The following is a 20,176-nucleotide window of genomic DNA, read 5'->3' as shown; positions in this document are numbered from 1 at the left end:
ATCTCTATCAAATTGCTTCTGAATTACATAGAACTTGAGGAGATGCTCTAGGGTTTGTGTGTGAACTTTCTCAGGAGTTTTGGATCTGATTTTAGGGCATATGGGACATGACTTAAGTCTCCTATCAGCTGGAGCATGTTTCAAGATTTAACATCTAGGGCCTTGTACTTTCTTATAGCTCGTTTCCTGACCTAATTGCTCGTTTAACACATACGAGAACTCTTAACGACTCACCAATCCTATCGAAAACACTTTTAACTTTATTAATCATCTTTGACATCTTAAGCACATTAATATATACATTATTAAGGCATTGAAGCCTCACACATATAGCACATTGTCCACATATAAACATTAAATTTTCCTAGAGACTTAACGGATACAAGGTATTGACTTAACGATTCAAGTCAACCGTTAATTAAAAAGTTCGAGATGTTACACCAAGGATAGATGCTAGTAGGTATCTCATCATCTACTAGTCTCTCACATAATATATGCTAGTAGAAATCTTATCATCTACTAGTCTTTCACACAATATATGCTAGTAGGTATCTCATCATCTACTAGTCTTACACAAAATCAACCTACAATTGGGTCATAGGAATTTACCCACCTATGACCTCCACATAAAAAATTATGATCATATACATATACACTCATCTTAACTTAGCAAATTGGCACTATATGGCTATTAAGCTCAATAAAATGTTCTTCATCACCTACACAATATATATTATATAACTATGAGTTCTATAAACTCATTTCTTTTATAATCATCAAACTAAATTCACCATGAACTAATTACGGTGTTTGGCTACACAAAATCTTTCATTATCACTCTCATAATCGATTTCATAACATAATTCTAGCCAAACACCTAAAATATACAATTTATCACTATAGGGTCTTACCATAAAAACTTTATTTTCATTAATCCCCAAATTCTTCCTTTTTAATTTCCACTAGGGTTCATCAAAATCCCCAAAATACAACAAAATTCCCAAATTCAATATTCAAAAACCCTAATTTCAATAATCAAAACCCTAATTTTATAATTCAACAATTAGGAAGAATTATTACCTCAAGGAAATAATAACACAATTAAAAATCAAATTTTCTTCCTTTCCTCTTATAAATTTCGGCCACCACAAGCCTTCTCTTTGCTTATTATTTGATTGGATTCATTAGTTGAAAGGATTAATTTAATTTATTTGAGAATGGAATGGGAGAAAGGTTGAAAGAAGAAAAAAAAACATATAAAATTATGAATTATCTAAATGAATTTGGCTGGCTCCCTTCCTTATGCCACATTTTCTTCAAATTTTGTGGGTATAATACTCGCTATCCACCAAAGTTCCAACTAAATTAACCCCTTATCTTAACACAAAATATTAGGAAATTAATTTAATCTTTAAAAAATGAAAAGGGTTAGTTTCCTATTACCTTAAAATATTGGGGTGTTACAGATATACGTGAAATGTTCATTTGAAAACTAAATTTTTTGTGAAAACTAGAAAACTGTCAAAACACACTGTGACCTGAATTTAACACAATGTGTTTTAATTGTGTTTTTATAAAGCACAATGTATTTTTATTGTGTAATCTAACATACGTTGTGTTGAGTTTTAAATCACGGTGTGTTTTTTATAGCGTTGTAAATCAGAAAATTGTTCAAACACACTGTGATATGAACCTAACAGAATGTGTTTTCAAAAAACATATTAAAAACACATTGTGTTAAATTCAAAACACAATGTGTTTTGACAGTTTTCTAATTTTCACGAAAAATTTGGTTTTCAAATGATCAAAACCCTATACTTAATATAATGTCTGAGTTTAGATTCTAATGTCACAAACAAAAGATATAAATTTCCTAGCTACTACGTAACTCACTTTTTCTTAATTAAATGATTAAATGTTTCAAAGTTTCATCCCATCAAATAATATTTTGTGATCTTGGTCGAACAAATATGCAGCTACAAGTCATACTATTTTCAAAGATCATCGTCGTGACAATTTATATCAAAACCGAAAATATGTGCGTCGTAACATCCCAATGTTTGCTATGAGGTTCTACATTGGGTATAACAACTAATTGACCACACAAAAATATAAGAATTGACCTAGACTACTTCGCTTATAAGATAAATGTATAAGATACCAGTTGGCCATTAAAATACGATCAGAAGCTGGATTAATACTAATTGGGTCTTGCTAATAGGGTTGTGAATACGATAATTGTACTTCTATCATACAATTTAGAGGTGTACTTTTGAATTTTGATATGAAACATACAATTTCACGTTAATGATAATCGTAAGAATTTTCGAATTCCAATACTAATTTCCAATACTAAAAAATGAGGGTATGCATTTGCAAGAGAGATAAAAGAGGATTGGATGGATCATGGATGGTTCAGATTTGAATGAGTAGAAACGTATAAGCTTTAGCTCAATGGCTTGGGTATACTCAGGTTTAAGTCTGAGGGGTAAGGTTATCGTCGTGCCTTCGGGTGGATTAGTAGGGGTTTCCCCCATCGGGTATTTGAAATAGGCATTTCTACATCGAGGGATCTCTTTAACGCAAACCTGATTAAAATAACGTATGCTAAACCTCCCGCTGTCGAATTGCGACAAATTTTCAACGAAATTCACCTTTAAAAAAAATAAATGTAACTTAACATATATGTCTTATCTTGCCACATGTTTTGATTTTATTTTTATTTCACCCCATACAAGTGTCATCTACAAGAGTTTAAATTTTTTTTTATGTTTTTGTCTGATGTTTCCATCTAATCATTACAATCCCATAATATATAAGCTATTGAGATTGATATGTCATTTCATGTTTAATTATACATGCTGAGGTTGGATATTATCCCCCTTTTCAAACTAAAGGAGACCGCAAAGGCTGCGTCACTTTGTTGACGTGTCGAGTATTGAACGATTCCACATTGGAACTATGACATCATGGCTGATGATTTTCATGTGTTTTTTGAGGTGTAAATAGTGTGTGTTGAGGGTGGATTGGGCGGGATGTTTTAGAAGGTGTTTGGGCGGGCTATTTGATTTTTGAAAATGAAAAGAAGTAGATTAGAGGGAGTACAGAGTGAGAAAGAATAAAATTTAAAAAGGTGTCTTTTTAACCAGCTTTTCCTTTTATCTCTCTCAAAACAACACACATTTAATATAATTTTTCATCTTTGATCTTCTATCTGGTAAAGAAAGAAACAATTTATCTTAATTTTCGGTTTATAAAATTATGTTTGGTTAATTGATTTGAACAATATATATAAATTTCAGGGTTTGGTGATGAGGGAAAGAGAATTCTCACCGGCGCTGGTATCTGGGTCTACCCCGATAGTGTGTTCTTTGCCGTTAAATCACTTTCATTATCTCTATATCTATATCGATATTTATATATCTTTACATATTTACTGATTTCATAGATTTTTATTTTTTATTTTTACAGATTTTAGAGTGAAAAACAAGCTTCAAGAATGCAGCACCTTCAAGTGATTTATTTATATCTTGGCAATTTTAAGGTGATTTGTTAAAAAAAAAAAAGAAGTAGAAGCAGAGTGTTGTTGTTTCGTTTATTCAAGAAAAGGAAAAATTAATGATTTTGTGAAAATAAAGTTGTTTTTGAAGATGAGGATGAAGTTTCATTACAAGAGAAGGCATAAAAAAGGAATTTTTTTCAGATCTAAAGTGAATTTGTTTCTCTTCGGGTTTCTTCTTTCTTTCTTTCAGACCTTGATATCACTTGATGATACCTAATAAACCACTTCGAAATTTTTGGAATTTGAAGCTGGGAAAGAGGATTCAAATGCCAAAAAGAAGCATGTCAGATGAAAAGATGAATCGAATGAGCAAGGAAAAAGCAGACGGGAAAATCTTAGAGAAAACTCCACTGGTGATGTTTCTGGTATGGTTTTATATCATCATTTAAACTCCCTTGGATTTAATACTATTTTTGATTTTAATTTAAGAAAGCTTGAAGATTTATTGACTTGATTTTTCAGGGGATATATTTTTGTAGGTTTCATGATATGATTCATCCATGAATGCTGACGATATAAAGTGTTTTTAAGAAGGAAAAATTAACTAGGTACTTTCTTTGCTGTATTATTTAAAAAAATTGTTTATATGACGTTCCGGTTTTGATTTATGTAATACATATTACTTAAAGAGTGTTTTTTGATGGTTGTTTTGAGAAAGCCCAGTAGGGACTTGAGATGTGTTTACATTCAAAACAAGTTTGAGGTTAGGTGGTTTGCTGCTGTTTGGGTTGTTTTGGTTGCATAGATAACCTTTTTCAAATGTAAAAATGGGTGGTTATGTGACCTGCTCTTGCTTTTAATGGTAGTAGTTTTTTTAAACAAAAGGCAAGCATGGTTTCTTGAATTTTTGGAATAGGCTTTGGATGTGACTTTTCCAAATGGAAAATATTGAAACTGTCAAAGGGAAAGGTAAAAGCATGTAGGACTTTAGCTAATTTTTGCACTTCATGGTTTTCAAATAATGGGTCAACATGGAAACGTTTAATACAAGTGAAAAGTGAAAACAGTAGGGTTGGGTCGACCCGACTACTTAATTTCTGCTTTTTTTATGTAGAAAAAAAATACTTAATATGCTAACTAATAATCCGCGCTTTCAGAATTTATCATTTCACCATTTGTACGAGAAGTGGCAAAATGGTCGGGTTGAGTAACAGGTTGGAATGGTCGACCACTAATCCCATTTCATGTTTTTTTCAGCTGAGTCCATTTGAGTGTACTGGATTCTAAATATTTGAAGTCAGTTCTGCCTAACGAGATGGTTTACATGTGTAGAAAAGTTTTACTTATAAATTGGTAGAAAAGTTTTACTTACAAATGTTTGATTGGAATCAATCAAAAGTACACTACTGGCAATTGAAGTTGTGAAATAATGGGAGCCAATGGGGTTTAAACCTAAGGCACCAAGGACTGGAGGTAAAGTCGGCAGCCGTTTAGCTTATGTGATTGATTGATAGTTATGTCTATAGAGGTTTAGTTTGCTTATCCTATTTCATTTCAAATTGCTTTGTGAATTTGTGGTTTTTGAACATAATAGATCCCACTTCCAAGACTGATTGAATGAGTTGGGATTTTAAATTAATTGGTCCCTTAAAGGGTTTGCTATTTTCAGCAACTTATGTTTTGTTTGTTTTTTTATTTCCACTCTTTAGTCCGGTCCTTTTGTGCATTTGCCACCAGGGAAAAGAAAAGAGAAGAAAGTACGAGTAATTGGTCCACTCAAGACTCCAGTGAAGAAGAAATTGGGACACATCAGCTTTTCGGATGGTCCAGTCAAGACTGAGACAAATCAGTTTTCGAGATCAGATCACTATTAAAATTGGTTACCACTTCCAGTGAAACCTTCCAGTAAACTGGTCCAGTGAAGCCTACCAGTGACAAGTCGTCTAACTGGACACTCAAGTGAGTATCCATGAGCAATGGAACTTATTCTCCAGTAAGATTACTTTACTTATTTTGAATTTGGGCCGGCCTTTTGGGTTTTGAAAGAGAAAAGAAAGGTAGTAGAGGGAGAGTTATTTACATATAAAAATTCATAAAATTGACCTTAACATACATATCAATTGTTATTAGATGTTAACTGTATAAAAAAATTTATACTTAAAAGTGTGAACAAGATTTAAAAAGTTATACTTTTTGCAGAAATATAAATGTATAAACAAAGGGAAAATGATCCGTACTGCAGACTTTTCCTAAGCTTAGGTATTGCCACTTTAAAAAAAGTTACAAATTAAACTTTTGAATTGCAAAAACATACATAGCCGCCTGAATTTTACATAACATCCCTTTGAATTTTACATAATCCCCCCCCCCCCCCCCCCCCCCGCTTTACCTAAGATAGTTACTGCATGTTTTACCTAACCTTTCTCCATAAACAAAATATTTACACCTAAGAGTGTGAAAAAATGTCAAACATTTTCACACTTAAAAGTGTGATAACTAATATGTCACACTCAAATTCTTCGCACTTCCTCTTGTGTGAGGGACTGTGGTGTCTGAAATTATACCTTCTGAAAATCATCTTAATGATATGATTATGACATGTGCATAAAGATTAAGAGTTGAGCTTAACAAAAAAAAAATAGTCAAACACGAAATATGGAAAAATTTTACAGGGTTTTTGAGGATTTTAGGACGATGTTTATAAAAAACTTTAGAGGATTAATTATTTTTCTTATTTTAAAAATAAGGTCACAATACACACAATGTTATGGTTATTATTTTACTTTAAGAAATTTTAATGTTTTCATCATAGTGTGTGGATACAATTTTCTCTAATAATTGATTACTTTTGTCTAATTTAATTTATTGGAAAACAACACATATACTTTTGTCTAATAAAACTTATTTAATGATCTTATTTAACTATTATGCAATTTAAAAAAAAACAATTTTTTGAAATCTAGCCGCGGTTTCCCGCAGGATAAAATCTATAGTCAACTAAAAATTGCTTAATATAAATTTACAATAACAACACATTCAAATTTTAAGATGACAAATAACCATAAATGTTATGTTACAAGTGCAACTATTTATAAAATTTAATACACTTCTCACTTTTACAACATTTTTTAAAAAAAGTTCTATACATTCTACTAAATTCTATTCAGTTTAATATCTTTACTTTTACAAAATTTTATTAAATTATTTTTTTTTATATAAATTAGTCCACGGTTTCCCGCGGAATAAAAATCTAGTAAAAAAAGTATTAAAGTAAAATAAATATGACAAGATTTTGAATTTTAGATCATAGTCAAACTGATGCATCAAGATTCACGAAACAATTGATACATGATGATTTTCATGACGAGTGGTGATTTTTTGTAAAAGAAAACTTATTGTTTCATTTGTTTTACTTTAATACTTATTTTATTTTACCTAAAATCTATACATATTAACTGTCCTTTTCAAGTAACTTGTCCTTAAAATTAAATGGTATGATAAAATTATTACCTTATATCAACAAAATTAATGATTAATTATTAATTATACTACTGAAAATAATGTGTCAAATCATGTTTAATTACAGCATTATACAGCTTCTCTCTAATTTGTTGTTAAATGTTATTTGTGTTTCAATAAACAAGTAATTCATGTTTTCACAATCTTTGAGTGATCTCCAAATATTCTACCTAATTTTGTCAATAATGCATGCATATTATTTGTGAGCACATGCCAGATTTGTTATTGTATACCATTCATGCAATTTTGATGTTTTCATGCTTTATAAAGTCCAATATTGTTCAATTGAACACAAAAGATATTAAATTTTTTTCTTGTGAGATCGTTTTATTCTTCAAAATACCATTAATGATAGAAAAGTTTTTGAGCATTGCTTCGTCGATTCAAACAATGTTGGCGTCTATGTTAATTAATACTACAACTCATGTGGTACACGTTGATGTTGTGATCAATTGACGTGTGGGGGTGTAAATTGAAGGGGCAGGGAGAAGAAATTAACGTGTTTTTGAGTGATTGTTGTAGTGATTCTTCTGGAAAAGGTGATAAAGAATCAATAATATTTGAATGGATTCTGCCACATCAAAACTTTTAGTAGTGTATGAGGAAAAAGATAGAGAACAAAAATAAGAATCTTTCTACTTTGACACTAATAAAAGTTTTGGTGTGCAACATCGATTCAAATTATATTGATACTTTAACGACCTTCGAAAAAATCACTATAAAAATTACCCAAACACAATTTAATTTCTTCTCCTTACTTTATTGTATAGTTTACACCCGCACATCAGTTGATCACGTCAACATCCACCACAATTATGAGTCACTGATTCTTTCTAGTCTAAAACGTGATATACACCAATTTCAACATTTAATCAAATTTTATCTTTCTTTTTTACTCAATAAATAAAATAAATCATTAGTTATTTATTTTTATTTTTACTTAATATATATAAACATTATTTATATATTCACCTACTTAATACATTAACACGTAATGATTAAAAAAAGAAACGTGCTTTTTTTTTGGGATAAATGGTGCTTTATCCCAAAATCGATGTTCAACAAATTTTTTTTGTCTTTTTGACAAAAGCGGTCCAACGTCTATATGTGGCATGCCAACTCTATGGGTAGAGGGTACGTGAAAGGGCAAGACTTTCAACCTCCGGTCCTTGAAGCTCCATCTATAATACTTTGAAAATTCAACACTATACCTGCTGTTTAAAACACCCCATTCCAAACTTGAAACACTTTCAAAAGTATCCTTACTCATAATATTATGTCTTGAGAAAACAATGACAAGAAATATAAAGAGCGAAGTCCGAGCTGACTGATAAAAGTTTTGGTTACAAGGGCAATATTATTAATATTTAAATAATAACCTATAATATACGTTATATTTGACTAAACAAATAAACCAATGAGCCTTAATTAACTGCAAAGGGTGGTTAAGGATTGGAGGTGTTGTCAGACTCGAGTTTCAGTAGGTGATGTGAGATAAAGCTTCAAGGACCAGAGAGTGAAAGACCGACCCCTTCATGTACCATCTGTTCACACCGTTGGAATGCCACGTATAGAGGTTTGACCACTTTTGTCGAATACTGAAGGTTAGTGTTACTAATTTTACAAAAGTTATTGTTGGACGTCTATTTTTATCCAAAAATTTTAGATCTCAATGGAGAATACACTTGCTGGCCGGATTTAGAACTCAAGGACATATGTAGCTTATCAATCTTATTTGGATTCATTGTGACCCATGTCGCACACATTGCCTCACAAAATTTGCTGTATATTTAACCCATCCGCCTCAACATCGTACAATCTTTTAATGTGTAAAGATGACGATAAGTGCCCCGTAAAGGATGACAAAAGTTGCAGTCTCAGTCGAGATGTTTGTGAGTATAAGATTTTGATGATATTTGTAAACAACTTTATTATGTAGACTTTGAAACTTCAATTTTCTTCTATAATAAATCAATCAAATTTAACCTTGATAGTATTTATTCAATTCCTATACTCCATGCATGGTAGTCAAAACAATTCAAAACTCTGAGATACCACTTGACAATAAAAATATAACAATTGACCTAATATAACAATTGACCTAGACTACTTTTCTCATAAGGTAAATGTTTGAGATACCACTCGAAAATAAAAATAGGAAGAAGTTGGATTGATATTTATTGGGTCTTGCTAATAAGGTTGTGCATAAAATATTTTACTACCTTCATAAAATTCAAGAGTGCACTTTTAATATGAAAGATGCCATTTTTTTTTATCCATACTAACGATAGCCGTAGACATTTTCTATACTAACCTAACTCGTAATAAAAGTTTTTTGTAAATGAGTACCATCAATTTTGCTTTAGATAATGATGGATATATGGTTTACAATTGCAAAAGAGATAAAAGAAAGAAATGGATGGATCCCTTTTCAGATTTTTGCCCTTAAAAGTAAATGGTAAACAATATCACCATGGATAGTGATCAATTATAAATTATAAAACAGAAAATGATGTGTCATTTATATAAATTCTTCAGTTAGTTGTTACATGTTATTTGTGTGTCAATAAGCAAGTAATGCATCACAATCTTTGAGTGATCTCCCAATCTTCTACTAACTTTATCAATAACTCATGCATATTATGTGACAACATGTCAAATTTGTTTTATATATCATGCATGTAATCTTGATGTGTTCATGCTTTATAAAGTCCAATATTGTTCAATTGAACACAAGAGTTATTACATTTTTATCTTGTCAGGTTCTTTTATTCTTCAAAGTACCATTGATTATGGAAAAAGTTTTGAGCTTTGCTACGTCGATTCAAACAATTTCGTCGTATACGTTAATTAGTACTATAACTCATGTGATACACGTCGTTGTGAACAATTGATGTGTGGGGTGAGGAACAGGGAGAAGAAATTAACGTGTTTTTGAGTCATTGTTGTAATGATTCTCCTGGGAGAGGTGATAAAATATCAGTATTGTTTAGAAAGAATCTTCTTTCTCCTCCGATACTCGTAAGAGTTTTGAGGCAAAATCCATTCTAAACATTGTTGGTACTTTAACAATCTTCGGAAGAATCACTATATGAATTACCCAAACACATGTTAATTTTTTTCCTTACTACTTCACTTTATAGTTTACACCCGTATATCAGTTGATCACGTCAACATCCACAACAACCGAGTCACTAATTCTTTCTAGTCTAAAACGTGATATACACTAATTGAACATTCGACTACACTAAATTTAGATTCCAATCGAGAATAGCTCTTGCTTGTTGGATTTAGAACTCCAAAGACATATGTATCGTATCACGGACGCATAGAGTTATCTTATCTGGATTCATTGTGAGTTTGTGACCCATATCACACACATTGCCTCACCAAATTTGCTATACATATCTAACTTATCCGCCTCAACATCATACAATCTTTTAATGTGTGAATGATGACAATGAGTGCCCAGTAAAGAATGACAAAAGTTGCATTCTTAGTCAAGATGCTTGTGAGTGTAAGATTTTGCTGATATTTGTGAACAACTTAATTATGTAGATTTTGAAAATTCAATTTTCTTCTATAATAAATCAATCAAATTTAACCTTGATAGTAACTGTATTCATTCCTATCTCCATAGTAATCAAAACAATTCAAAACTCTCCAAGATGTTAATGAAAATTAGGCATCTTCGAAACAAGGCAACAATATAGACATGATTAACAGACAAGAAATAAAAATCGTTATAAAAAGAAATGCACCATTGTGCCAACTTGTTTTTCTAGAGTTGGAGAAATGCGTCTCTACAAGGTTTATTCTGTAACTTTGAAAATTTCATAATTCATGATTTCAAACTTGTATGGATGAAGCGTTAGTTAAACCAATTGTGGCAGCCATTCAAGCGATTCACCTGCAGACATAGGAACTATATTTCCAGATGCATATGAGTATGATTCTGGGACCTTCCATGTTGTCTTTTGCAGTGTGATTTTTCTCGTGTTTCTTGGAAGCCCATAAAAGTCTGGTCCATTAAAGCTCGTAAATGCCTCCAGTTTGTCAAGTGCATCCGCCTATAGTAATATTATGAGAGGGTTAAAAGACAAACAATATGTTATCACATCTTTAGTAATCCCAACTCATTCGGACTCGTTACTCAACCCACCCAATGTACTCATTGGCACCTATAAAACATATGTATTTCCAATGGTCTAATTAAGTATGTATCAAAGGAGACATCCTACAGATTCCTGATGTAACAGAAACTTTCACATACTGCCTGTCAAGAGTTGAATTTATTTACCAGACAGTAGGTTGAGATATCTTCTCAACTCCTTTTTTATGCATGAAAAAAGAAAAAAAAAAAAAAAAAAACACGAATACCCTAACAAATGACCCTGATCTGAGAATAATAAGACCAGTAGGAAGCTAACTAGATAGTTTCACGCGTTCAATACCAATATTAACTAAATGAGAAACTAATCAGATAACCCCCTAACATAACTTCCTAATTTCCCTTCTAAACCGACATTTCAACATAGTTGTCGGCTAAAAAGCCACCCTAGTAAATGACTTCTTAATGTACTACTCCATCTCCATCATCATGTCCCCATCGTACAAGCAACTACATATTAAAAGTGCCAAAATGGGTGAGTTTGGTAACAGTCAGAACAGGCCCAAATAAGAGTACGTAGTCTTGTACGGGCTAGGTAGTTTCAAGACACTTTGGTCTGCTTCTTTTAAACATACTTAAATGAGTGAAATGCGTATTAAAATCATTAAAACACAATATAATTCAGAATAACATGATTTAAGAGATTCTATACAGTATAAAGATATCTGACACCTTTGTTTTGCAAACTTTTCTATTTTAACTATTTGATGTGTTAAGATGACTACCTGTACCAAACACTCATTCAACATGAATTTACTTATTAAAGAATAGAGAGTAAACTGTAAAAGAGAATAACAATTTGCAGGCTATTTGAGTCAACTTGAACAAAAATAGGAAGTCGAAAATACCTCTTCAAAAACCTTAGCATAGAGAGAGAGTGCCACAGGAGAGTTGAAAATACCAGCACATCCACACGCACATTCTTTTCGTAGCCTTTCATGAGGTGCACTATCGGTTCCTAAGAAAAATCTTTTATTTCCACTTGTGACAGCAGCAACAATAGCCTGTCCTACATTAGAAACAAATGAATGAGACGAAAGAGAGGAAAAGGGGAACAATCATGTATAGAAGGTTTTGCATATACATACATAATGATATACCTAGATTTTGGCCCAAATCTAAGTGCATCCCTAGGCTGAGCTCAATACCACTACCAAGTACCATATAACACTACCAAAATGCTTAAGTTTTATACAATTTTAGAGGGCGTTATTAACATCCTAGCCTACTCCACAGACTCGGAATATCAATGAAGTTACAGTACTTTTGAGGGACTGGAGCACACTGGGGACCCCAATATGTAAGCCTGACTCTAAGAAGATCTTTGCATGAAAGATCAGTAACAGTTTATCAAAAAAGAAGATACCCAAGAGATCCCACTTGTATCTTAACTGCTGCAGAACCAAATCATTGTGCAGAAATGTTCAATACCAAGTTACACGAATCGTGCGTTCCTATAATTCCGCCAGCTCTGGCATACGCCATGGAGGCAGTCCATTGGTTGAAGCACGAATTACCTAGTCTCCCAGACGTCTTGCAACCATCTTTTAAAAGGAATAATCTTTCTTAAATATAAAGGTTCTTCTCAGTTAAATGGTATGCTGTTCACTGCCCCCAATCTCTACATACTTATATACTCTGTGAACCTTAAAACTTTGAATCTCATGCCAAATGTGGATCACAAGATAACCCCCCCTGTTCCCACTGAACTGTGTGTTCATCTGTTTTGGCAAGGCTCTTGGGGAAGACTTTAGTTGAGCCTATCATTCCTAAACCTGCCTTCGAACATTCAGACCTCAGCATTTTACCTTAACCACAATATTTATTATTTGATTGACTAATCCTTTTTTATTTTTATTTTTTTAGAACAGCATTTTACCCACCCCACCCGGTAAAAGCTCCACGAAAGCCAGGACAAAATCCTGGCGGGCAGAGTATCGAACCTGTGACCTCTTGGACAAAAGTCCGGGTGTCCAACCACTAAGGTAATCAGTGAAGGACGATTGACTAATCCTTTATAATGGAATGGTTGAAGAGTTAAATGCTTTGGCAGTTCCTTCCGAGGAGATGAATTGACAGAGCTGATAACTAGAGTATTAGAGCCTCTAGATTCAGACTCAGTTCATCTATCGACCTACCTGTTTAAAGATGGCGTGTTCCAGTGGCGGATCCAGACATTTATAAGACGGGGGGCATAAATTTTTTTTTCTCTTTATCAATGAATTCTGTCAAAATTTATATAATCTACTAATAAAGTATACAAACTTATAAACAGGTTCAGTCTTGATATATTTATAACCATGATTAAACCGAAAAAAGATGCTCTGTTTAAATTTTATGCAAACAACACTTTAGTTCTAAGTATATAAAGTTTGGGACTATTTTTATTTAAATGAGACTAGATTGTAATAAAAGTAAAGTAAAGTAACTCCCAATGCAGTCTTCCACGGGTTTTGGGTCCCAATACCGTCTTCGACGGTGTATGGGAGAGGTTGATATGTAGACAGCCTTACCCTTACCAAAGGTAGAGAGGCTGCTTCCATGTTCTACCAAAGGTAGAATAGGACCTCCAGCCTTGCTGGGCATGAGGATCGAACCCATGACCTCTATTTCCAGAGGCCATGGACACATGAAGACGTAAAAAAAAAAAAGAACAGTAATAAAAATGAGTTGAGGGTGGGGCGGTGACCACCCGCAGTGTACATTGGCTCCGCCACTAATACACATTAGAGCGGACGGTACAATTTGGGTATCGTTTTATCTCAAACAGAATGGAAGTCACCAACATTCTATCTATATGTGTAACCCCCTAAAGAATTTTATTCATATAATAATGGATTTTTCTAATTATGATTACCACAATAAACATTTACAAAAAGATATACTAAATTGAAAAAATGAGATTACGGGCCGAATCCATTACAACCTAACTAGTCCTATTACCAAACCTCCCCATCTTAACACTTCTAATACACAAGTGCAAGTGAGTAGTAGCTATCTCTAAATACACTTGAAACCAGACCTGGACTTGAAAAACCCATTATAACCCACTACCTACCTAGTCCTATTACCAAACCTGCTCATCTTAGTTTTTCATTAAAAAAACTAACTATAACAAGTTACCTAACCTGTCCATTTTCCTATCTAATAATAATGATATATAAAACAGATCAAGAGAGTACAAAATAACTTTTGTTTGTATAAGTGAAAATCAAGACACATACTGTGAGTCTCCCTCTTGAGTACTGGAAGACAGTAGTTGTGTGGTTGTAATCCTCCTTGAAAAAGCGAATTTCTATTCAGAAGAAGATGTTGTGGGGTTACTGTAGCTGCAACAGAGCCTAAAGAATAATTTTGGTTAGATAATGTTCTGCACATAGAATAACAAGTATAATTAGAATATATTGAACATGACACTTTGGGCTGGTAAGGGCGTAAGGCCAGTAAGGTTGACCCAAAACACTTGTTAGTAGTGTACAACGTTGCAGTTTGTATGGGCCGGGCAACTGATATGAATCTGCTGGAATGATATAAAATAAAAGTATGAGGGTGTTAAGTGTGTTTTTTAATAATTGTTTCTTATTCTTGGTAACTACTTGTTCACCAAGTTAGGTTAGTGTTAGGTTAAGTCTAATCTATTAACAAGGCCTTGCAGCCATTGTGTTTAGGCTGAAAAATATATGTCGGTTCTTTATGAACTATTAGGAGTTGCTGGACTAAAACCAGTTGTGGAGTTGCTGGAGCTCTAATACAGTTATTTATGTATCACTCAATTATCGTTTCTTTCTGTTTACTGCTGTGTTACTTCTGTTTCTTCTGCATAATCAGTTTGGTTCATATCAATTGGTATCAGAGCCCTCAATCCTCTTGACTGTGGGTCAGACAACAACATCTTTGAAATCGACAAAGAAGTGAGATGGAGCAGTTAATGGCATTCAAACAGGAAGATACTGTTATTGATTACTGCAATTCGTTTCAAATATTATTTGATCAGGTTAGAAATTTGGAAGAAATTTCTGAATTCTACGGCATATACCTATTCATCAATGGGTTAAAACCTGAAATCAAGGACATATTTGATGAGTGGCATCAATATAGCTGCATTAAGGTGAAAGATACGATTTCATTGGCTTTAAAAATTGATTCCAATGGCTTGCCAGATTCTTTCTCTCCTTTTGATTCTAATTCTTCTTTTCATAACCAAGATTTGGAGTTTGATATCAATATCACTCTTGGGGAATTGATCAAAGATAATGAGTTCTTTATGACTGGAAAGATTCAAGCAAAGATTGTAGAAGTAGAGGATGATGAAGTCGACAACCATGAAGAAATCTCAGATGCATTATTATATAATGATGAACCTGATCGATCCATCATTAATGAAGATCAGGGTGTCTTCTTGGAGTTACACGTCAGCCATGAACCACGTGTTAAACCAGCGGTGGTGGATGAGGATAAGTTAAATGTTAATCCTATCAAACCTACGACTATCATGGAGGTGTCAAAAGAATTAGGTCATCAATTCATTGAAAACAATGAGGCTACCTGGGTGCTACTGAAAGTTTTATCTAATCAACCTACTACTGAATCTGAACTTGATATGAAGTTGAAGTGGCAGTTTAATGATTTTATCGAGCAGTCTTCTAAAAACTCTACCTGTTATGAGCTTAAGGCATGGTCGGAAGACAAATCCAAGATTGAGTCTGTGTTACAACCATACGATCAACTAGCTTTGGAATTTCAAGTCATCATTTGGGATCCAGGAATCACCTGAGGCAATTTTTGAAGTCACACCTTGAGGACAAGTTGTGTTTTGGGGGCGGGAGTAATGATATGAATCTGCTGGAATGATATAAAATAAAAGTATGAGGGTGTTAAGTGTGTTTTTTAATAATTGTTTCTTATTCTTGGTAACTACTTGTTCACCAAGTTAGGTTAGTGTTAGGTTAAGTCTATTAACAAGGCCTTGTAGCCATTGTGTTTAGGCAGGAAAATATATGTCAGTTCTTTATGAACTATTAGGAGTTGCTGGACTAAACCAGTTGTGGAGTTGCTGGAGCTCTAATCAAGTTATTTACGTATCACTCAATTATCGTTTCTTTCTGTTTACTGCTGTGTTACTTCTGTTTCTTCTGCATAATCAGTTTGGTTCATATCAGCAACCTGAAACACTTTTTGTCCAAACTATTTACAATTTCTACAAACCATTAGTTGTCAAATGTGTAATAAACTTATTTTATTTCTATAATAATCTAACGTTTTAAAAATAATGATCTATGAGCTTTACACATCAAACATACACTTTGTGCTACTTTGACGCGTTTGACCCATTACCTTTTGGCTACTTATTTCTTTTACTTTAAGCATTAGGAATACTACACAACCTCAATTGATGCTTTCAAAATTGCATCAAAACTGCCAGTTTGCAACGTTTAAGATATATCTTAACTTTAAAGAAAGGAAGGTAAGAATGAAAGAGGATGTCCATGAAATAGTACCTTCATCACATGACTCAACAAATTTAACAGCATCCATGGTAGTAACATGCTCCATCACCACTTTTAGTTTTGGGAATTTTTGTATTAAGGGTTTTAGAACAGTTTCGATGAATACCCTCTCACGATCGAAAATATCAACTTCGGGATCAGTAACTTCTCCATGAACCTGCATATTAAACTCAGACATATTAAGTAGATATGACTATAATAACATAGTTTAGCTTCCATAAAAAAAGGTAGATGTCACATCATAAGTTCTTACAGTTATACCATTAAAAAAAACTTATAGAAGATAAGGAAATAAAAAATACCAGAAGAGGCATATTCTGATTAACCATTTCTTCCAGCGCAGGTACACATTTCCCAAATAGATCTGTCACACCATCTTGAGAATTTGTAGTAGCACCAGCAGGGTATAACTTCACACCATACACAACCCCGCTTTCTCCTATCAAGCAGCTTATAATTAGACAGTGGAGAAAATTGTATATTTATGAATATATTTACACCTGTAAGTAGTGAGTTGAATAAATACAAATTTCTTACTTGCTAGTTTGATTTCATGTGGAGTTGTTTTATCCGTTAAATAAAGTGTCATCAATGGTGTGAAATCAGTAGCGTTTCCTTGCAGTGCTTTCATGATGGATTCCCGATATGAGATAGCCGCTGCCGTAGTTGTAATTGGTGGTCTAAGATTTGGCATCACTATTGCCCTTCCAAATTGTTTTGCACTATTAAGGGTAGATGTTGACATGTAGTAATCATAACAATAAAAACAATCATCAATTATTGGATGCACGAGAACATCTAACATTGAAGGATGTAAGGAGTAGTTTGAATAACTAACTATTACGGAACATCAAGTTGAAAATGAAGAAAATGGTACCTGTGAGAGACAACAGCTTCAAGAAGTTCACCATCACGAAGATGAAGATGCCAATCATCTGGTTGAGCAATAGTAAGTTCCATCCTCGTTCTGTACACTCTAGAACCTCTGATATTTGAATTATCTAATTTTGAGAACTAGCAAAAACAAGAGTAGCAAGTGTTGGGATTATGTGTAGTAATAATTACTTTAAATATTATAGTTGATAATTAGAATAAAAAAGGCTCAACAGAATGACCACGACATGAAAATTCTCCAATCAAACATTAACGTTGAAATTGGATTTGGTGAATATTGTGCAGATAGTAGTGACACTACTTTTATAGTTTTATGATATACAAAATTGTTTTGTAACCATAGGAATAAACAAATATGATATGTATATTTTGGGACCTAGAAGCAGAAGTAATGGTAGAAAGTTATGAGTGTACAAGCTGATAAGTGCATTGGGTACTTACTTTGCTAGGAAGGGCGAAACTTTTTATCATACTAAATGCCACAGAACCTGCAGACCATGAGCAAGTCATTTGTATGGTCACTGTGAACAAACATGCAATTACAACTTCAAGAAGTTTAAGGATGATGCAAATCCATAACAGACCTAATTTTGCATACTTGGTAGCAGCAGGTTGTGGTCTTGTGGGGCTGTTTAACAAAAATTTGAAAAGAGATACTTGACACATAAACTTATATCTTTCTCTATCTATTGCACCATTTTTAAAACATAGAATGATAATGACAGGGACTTTAACTTTCTATGACATTCAGAAGAAAAAAAATTCTATGGTGTAAATTATCCAGTTGAATGGATCATGATCAATCCAGAATCCAACTAAGCTAACTGCACAGATAAGTATCTGGATCGATTTATTATTAAACTATACCATAACATGATCATCGAAAACCAATATGTTACTCATGGAACTTTCTTTTAGATTGGAAATGTTTACAAACCAAATGTACAAGTAAGCCATATCGGGTTCTCTAGTGAAGAAACCACAACAGATTCATATTCAGACATGAGACAACACACTTTCGTTTACGAACACTTAAAAGTAGTAGAATACTGATAGTGGCAGTACATTAGCACACCAGACTTGCTTTTACTTATATTGTATGTCTATCATTCAGTATTGCTTTAACATATGTATTGTATGTTATCCGATTTTATTTTTCGAGGTTGTCATCTATATATTTTATCACCACCAAGCACACAAAGTAGCAATATTTGAAAACTGAAAAACTCTTGTGGCTTCATGTAAGATATAAGATTGAAACAAATTCAATATTGTTTCTCTTGGGCATTTTCACAAACACTTGGCAGGCATGATAAAAAAAAATTTAAGCTTAATTCAACTTTTGTAACTAAACTTGTAGATATATATATATATATCGAATGTAATATCACAAAACTACTAATAACAGTAGTAAATATACAAGTAATCAGTAAATATAAGTTATCTTACCTCAAAGAAGAAGCTAGTAAGACTCAGCCTGGGCACAAATCTTTCTGATGCTTAACACTTGGTTGTCATGTATGAATATAATAAAATTATATGGAAAATACAACACAGAGATGAGACCTTGGTCTTTGTAAAATTGAAGCAGAAAAGAATCTATTGATGGCTCACTAATTTGATTTTATACAAATTGGTCCCTCACTAACTTTGGGACTGTTTTCATAAACAAAGTTTTAAGGGATTGTACATTACATGTCGGGGAATTGATAATCGTACCATATAACTTGATTAACGTATCACATTGTATAAATACATTACAATATATTGTACAAATAATTAATCAACTTAATTGTATGATACTAATATCACTTCTCATATATTAGAGGAAAATACTAATTATGAAATGATTTTACATAAGTGGAAAATACTAATTTTGTAGAGACTTGGATTTAAAGATTTTGGTAACACAAGAATGTTATTACTTTTATAAAAACGACGTTTTTTTAACTCAAGGGAGTGTACATGTAGAGGAGTTAAAATTTTTGGTTGGGTTATTGAATAGTTCTATTAATAGATTTTAGACCCGTGTCCAACACTGGACACGAGATTTACGATATTTTCAAGATATACGGTTCTAAATGTGATACTTTATAAGTTGTAGTACAATAATCACAATTTCTAAATGTTATAATTTTGAAGATATACGGTTCTAAATGTTATACTTTGTAAGTTGTATTACAATAATTACAGGTTTATCACTATCATTATTAGCTAAGACATATTGATGTAATTATTTGTCATAGTCATTTCACAAGCACATGCTACAATAATTTCTCTATTATAGAGTTTTTTGAAACCAGTTTTACTCATAATGTGATATTATTATTAAAAATAATTAAGAATTAAAATATAAACATACTTGTGATCCTGTATTTGACATTCAAATATATGTATTTGATAATGATGCAGACCTATGACATGAAAAGTTTATATTCAATCACCTATTATATAATAATTAGATAACAATTAATCCTAAGAACTCTGCTTGAAAGTTTTGGATAACTTTTCCAAGAATCCTTTTCAAAAATTTTTCCTTTCATGATGAAGTTGTAAAATATGTGTACATTATTATTAAAAATA

At 32.6% G+C, this 20,176-nt stretch overlaps 1 protein-coding gene across 3 annotated transcripts; it reads right to left on the bottom strand.

The window, feature by feature from the left end:
- Positions 1-10,740: 10,740 nt before the first annotated feature.
- On the bottom strand, positions 10,741-19,173 carry LOC122578604 (dihydroorotase, mitochondrial). 3 transcript variants are annotated; one of them, XM_043750594.1, is made up of 9 exons: positions 19,043-19,173; positions 18,035-18,081; positions 17,577-17,713; positions 17,237-17,421; positions 17,002-17,138; positions 16,691-16,856; positions 14,417-14,533; positions 12,041-12,201; positions 10,741-11,091 (listed from the first exon to the last, which is right to left on the bottom strand). In XM_043750594.1, the coding sequence occupies exons 2-9, from the start codon at positions 18,062-18,064 to the stop codon at positions 10,897-10,899; spliced, it is 1,128 nt and encodes a 375-aa protein (XP_043606529.1). In that variant the 5' UTR covers positions 18,065-18,081; positions 19,043-19,173; the 3' UTR covers positions 10,741-10,896. The 3 variants fall into 3 exon arrangements, with proteins under 3 accessions (XP_043606529.1, XP_043606530.1, XP_043606528.1); XM_043750595.1 differs by lacking the exon at positions 18,035-18,081 and having other exon boundaries at positions 19,043-19,172; XM_043750593.1 differs by lacking the exon at positions 19,043-19,173 and having other exon boundaries at positions 18,035-18,114.
- Between the last annotated feature and the right edge of the window lie 1,003 nt (positions 19,174-20,176).

Source organism: Erigeron canadensis, chromosome 8 (assembly GCF_010389155.1).
Source record: "Erigeron canadensis isolate Cc75 chromosome 8, C_canadensis_v1, whole genome shotgun sequence".
NCBI lineage: Eukaryota > Viridiplantae > Streptophyta > Magnoliopsida > Asterales > Asteraceae > Erigeron > Erigeron canadensis.
Note: the sequence above shows the minus strand (reverse complement) of the source record. Positions and strands in the feature narration are given on the sequence as shown.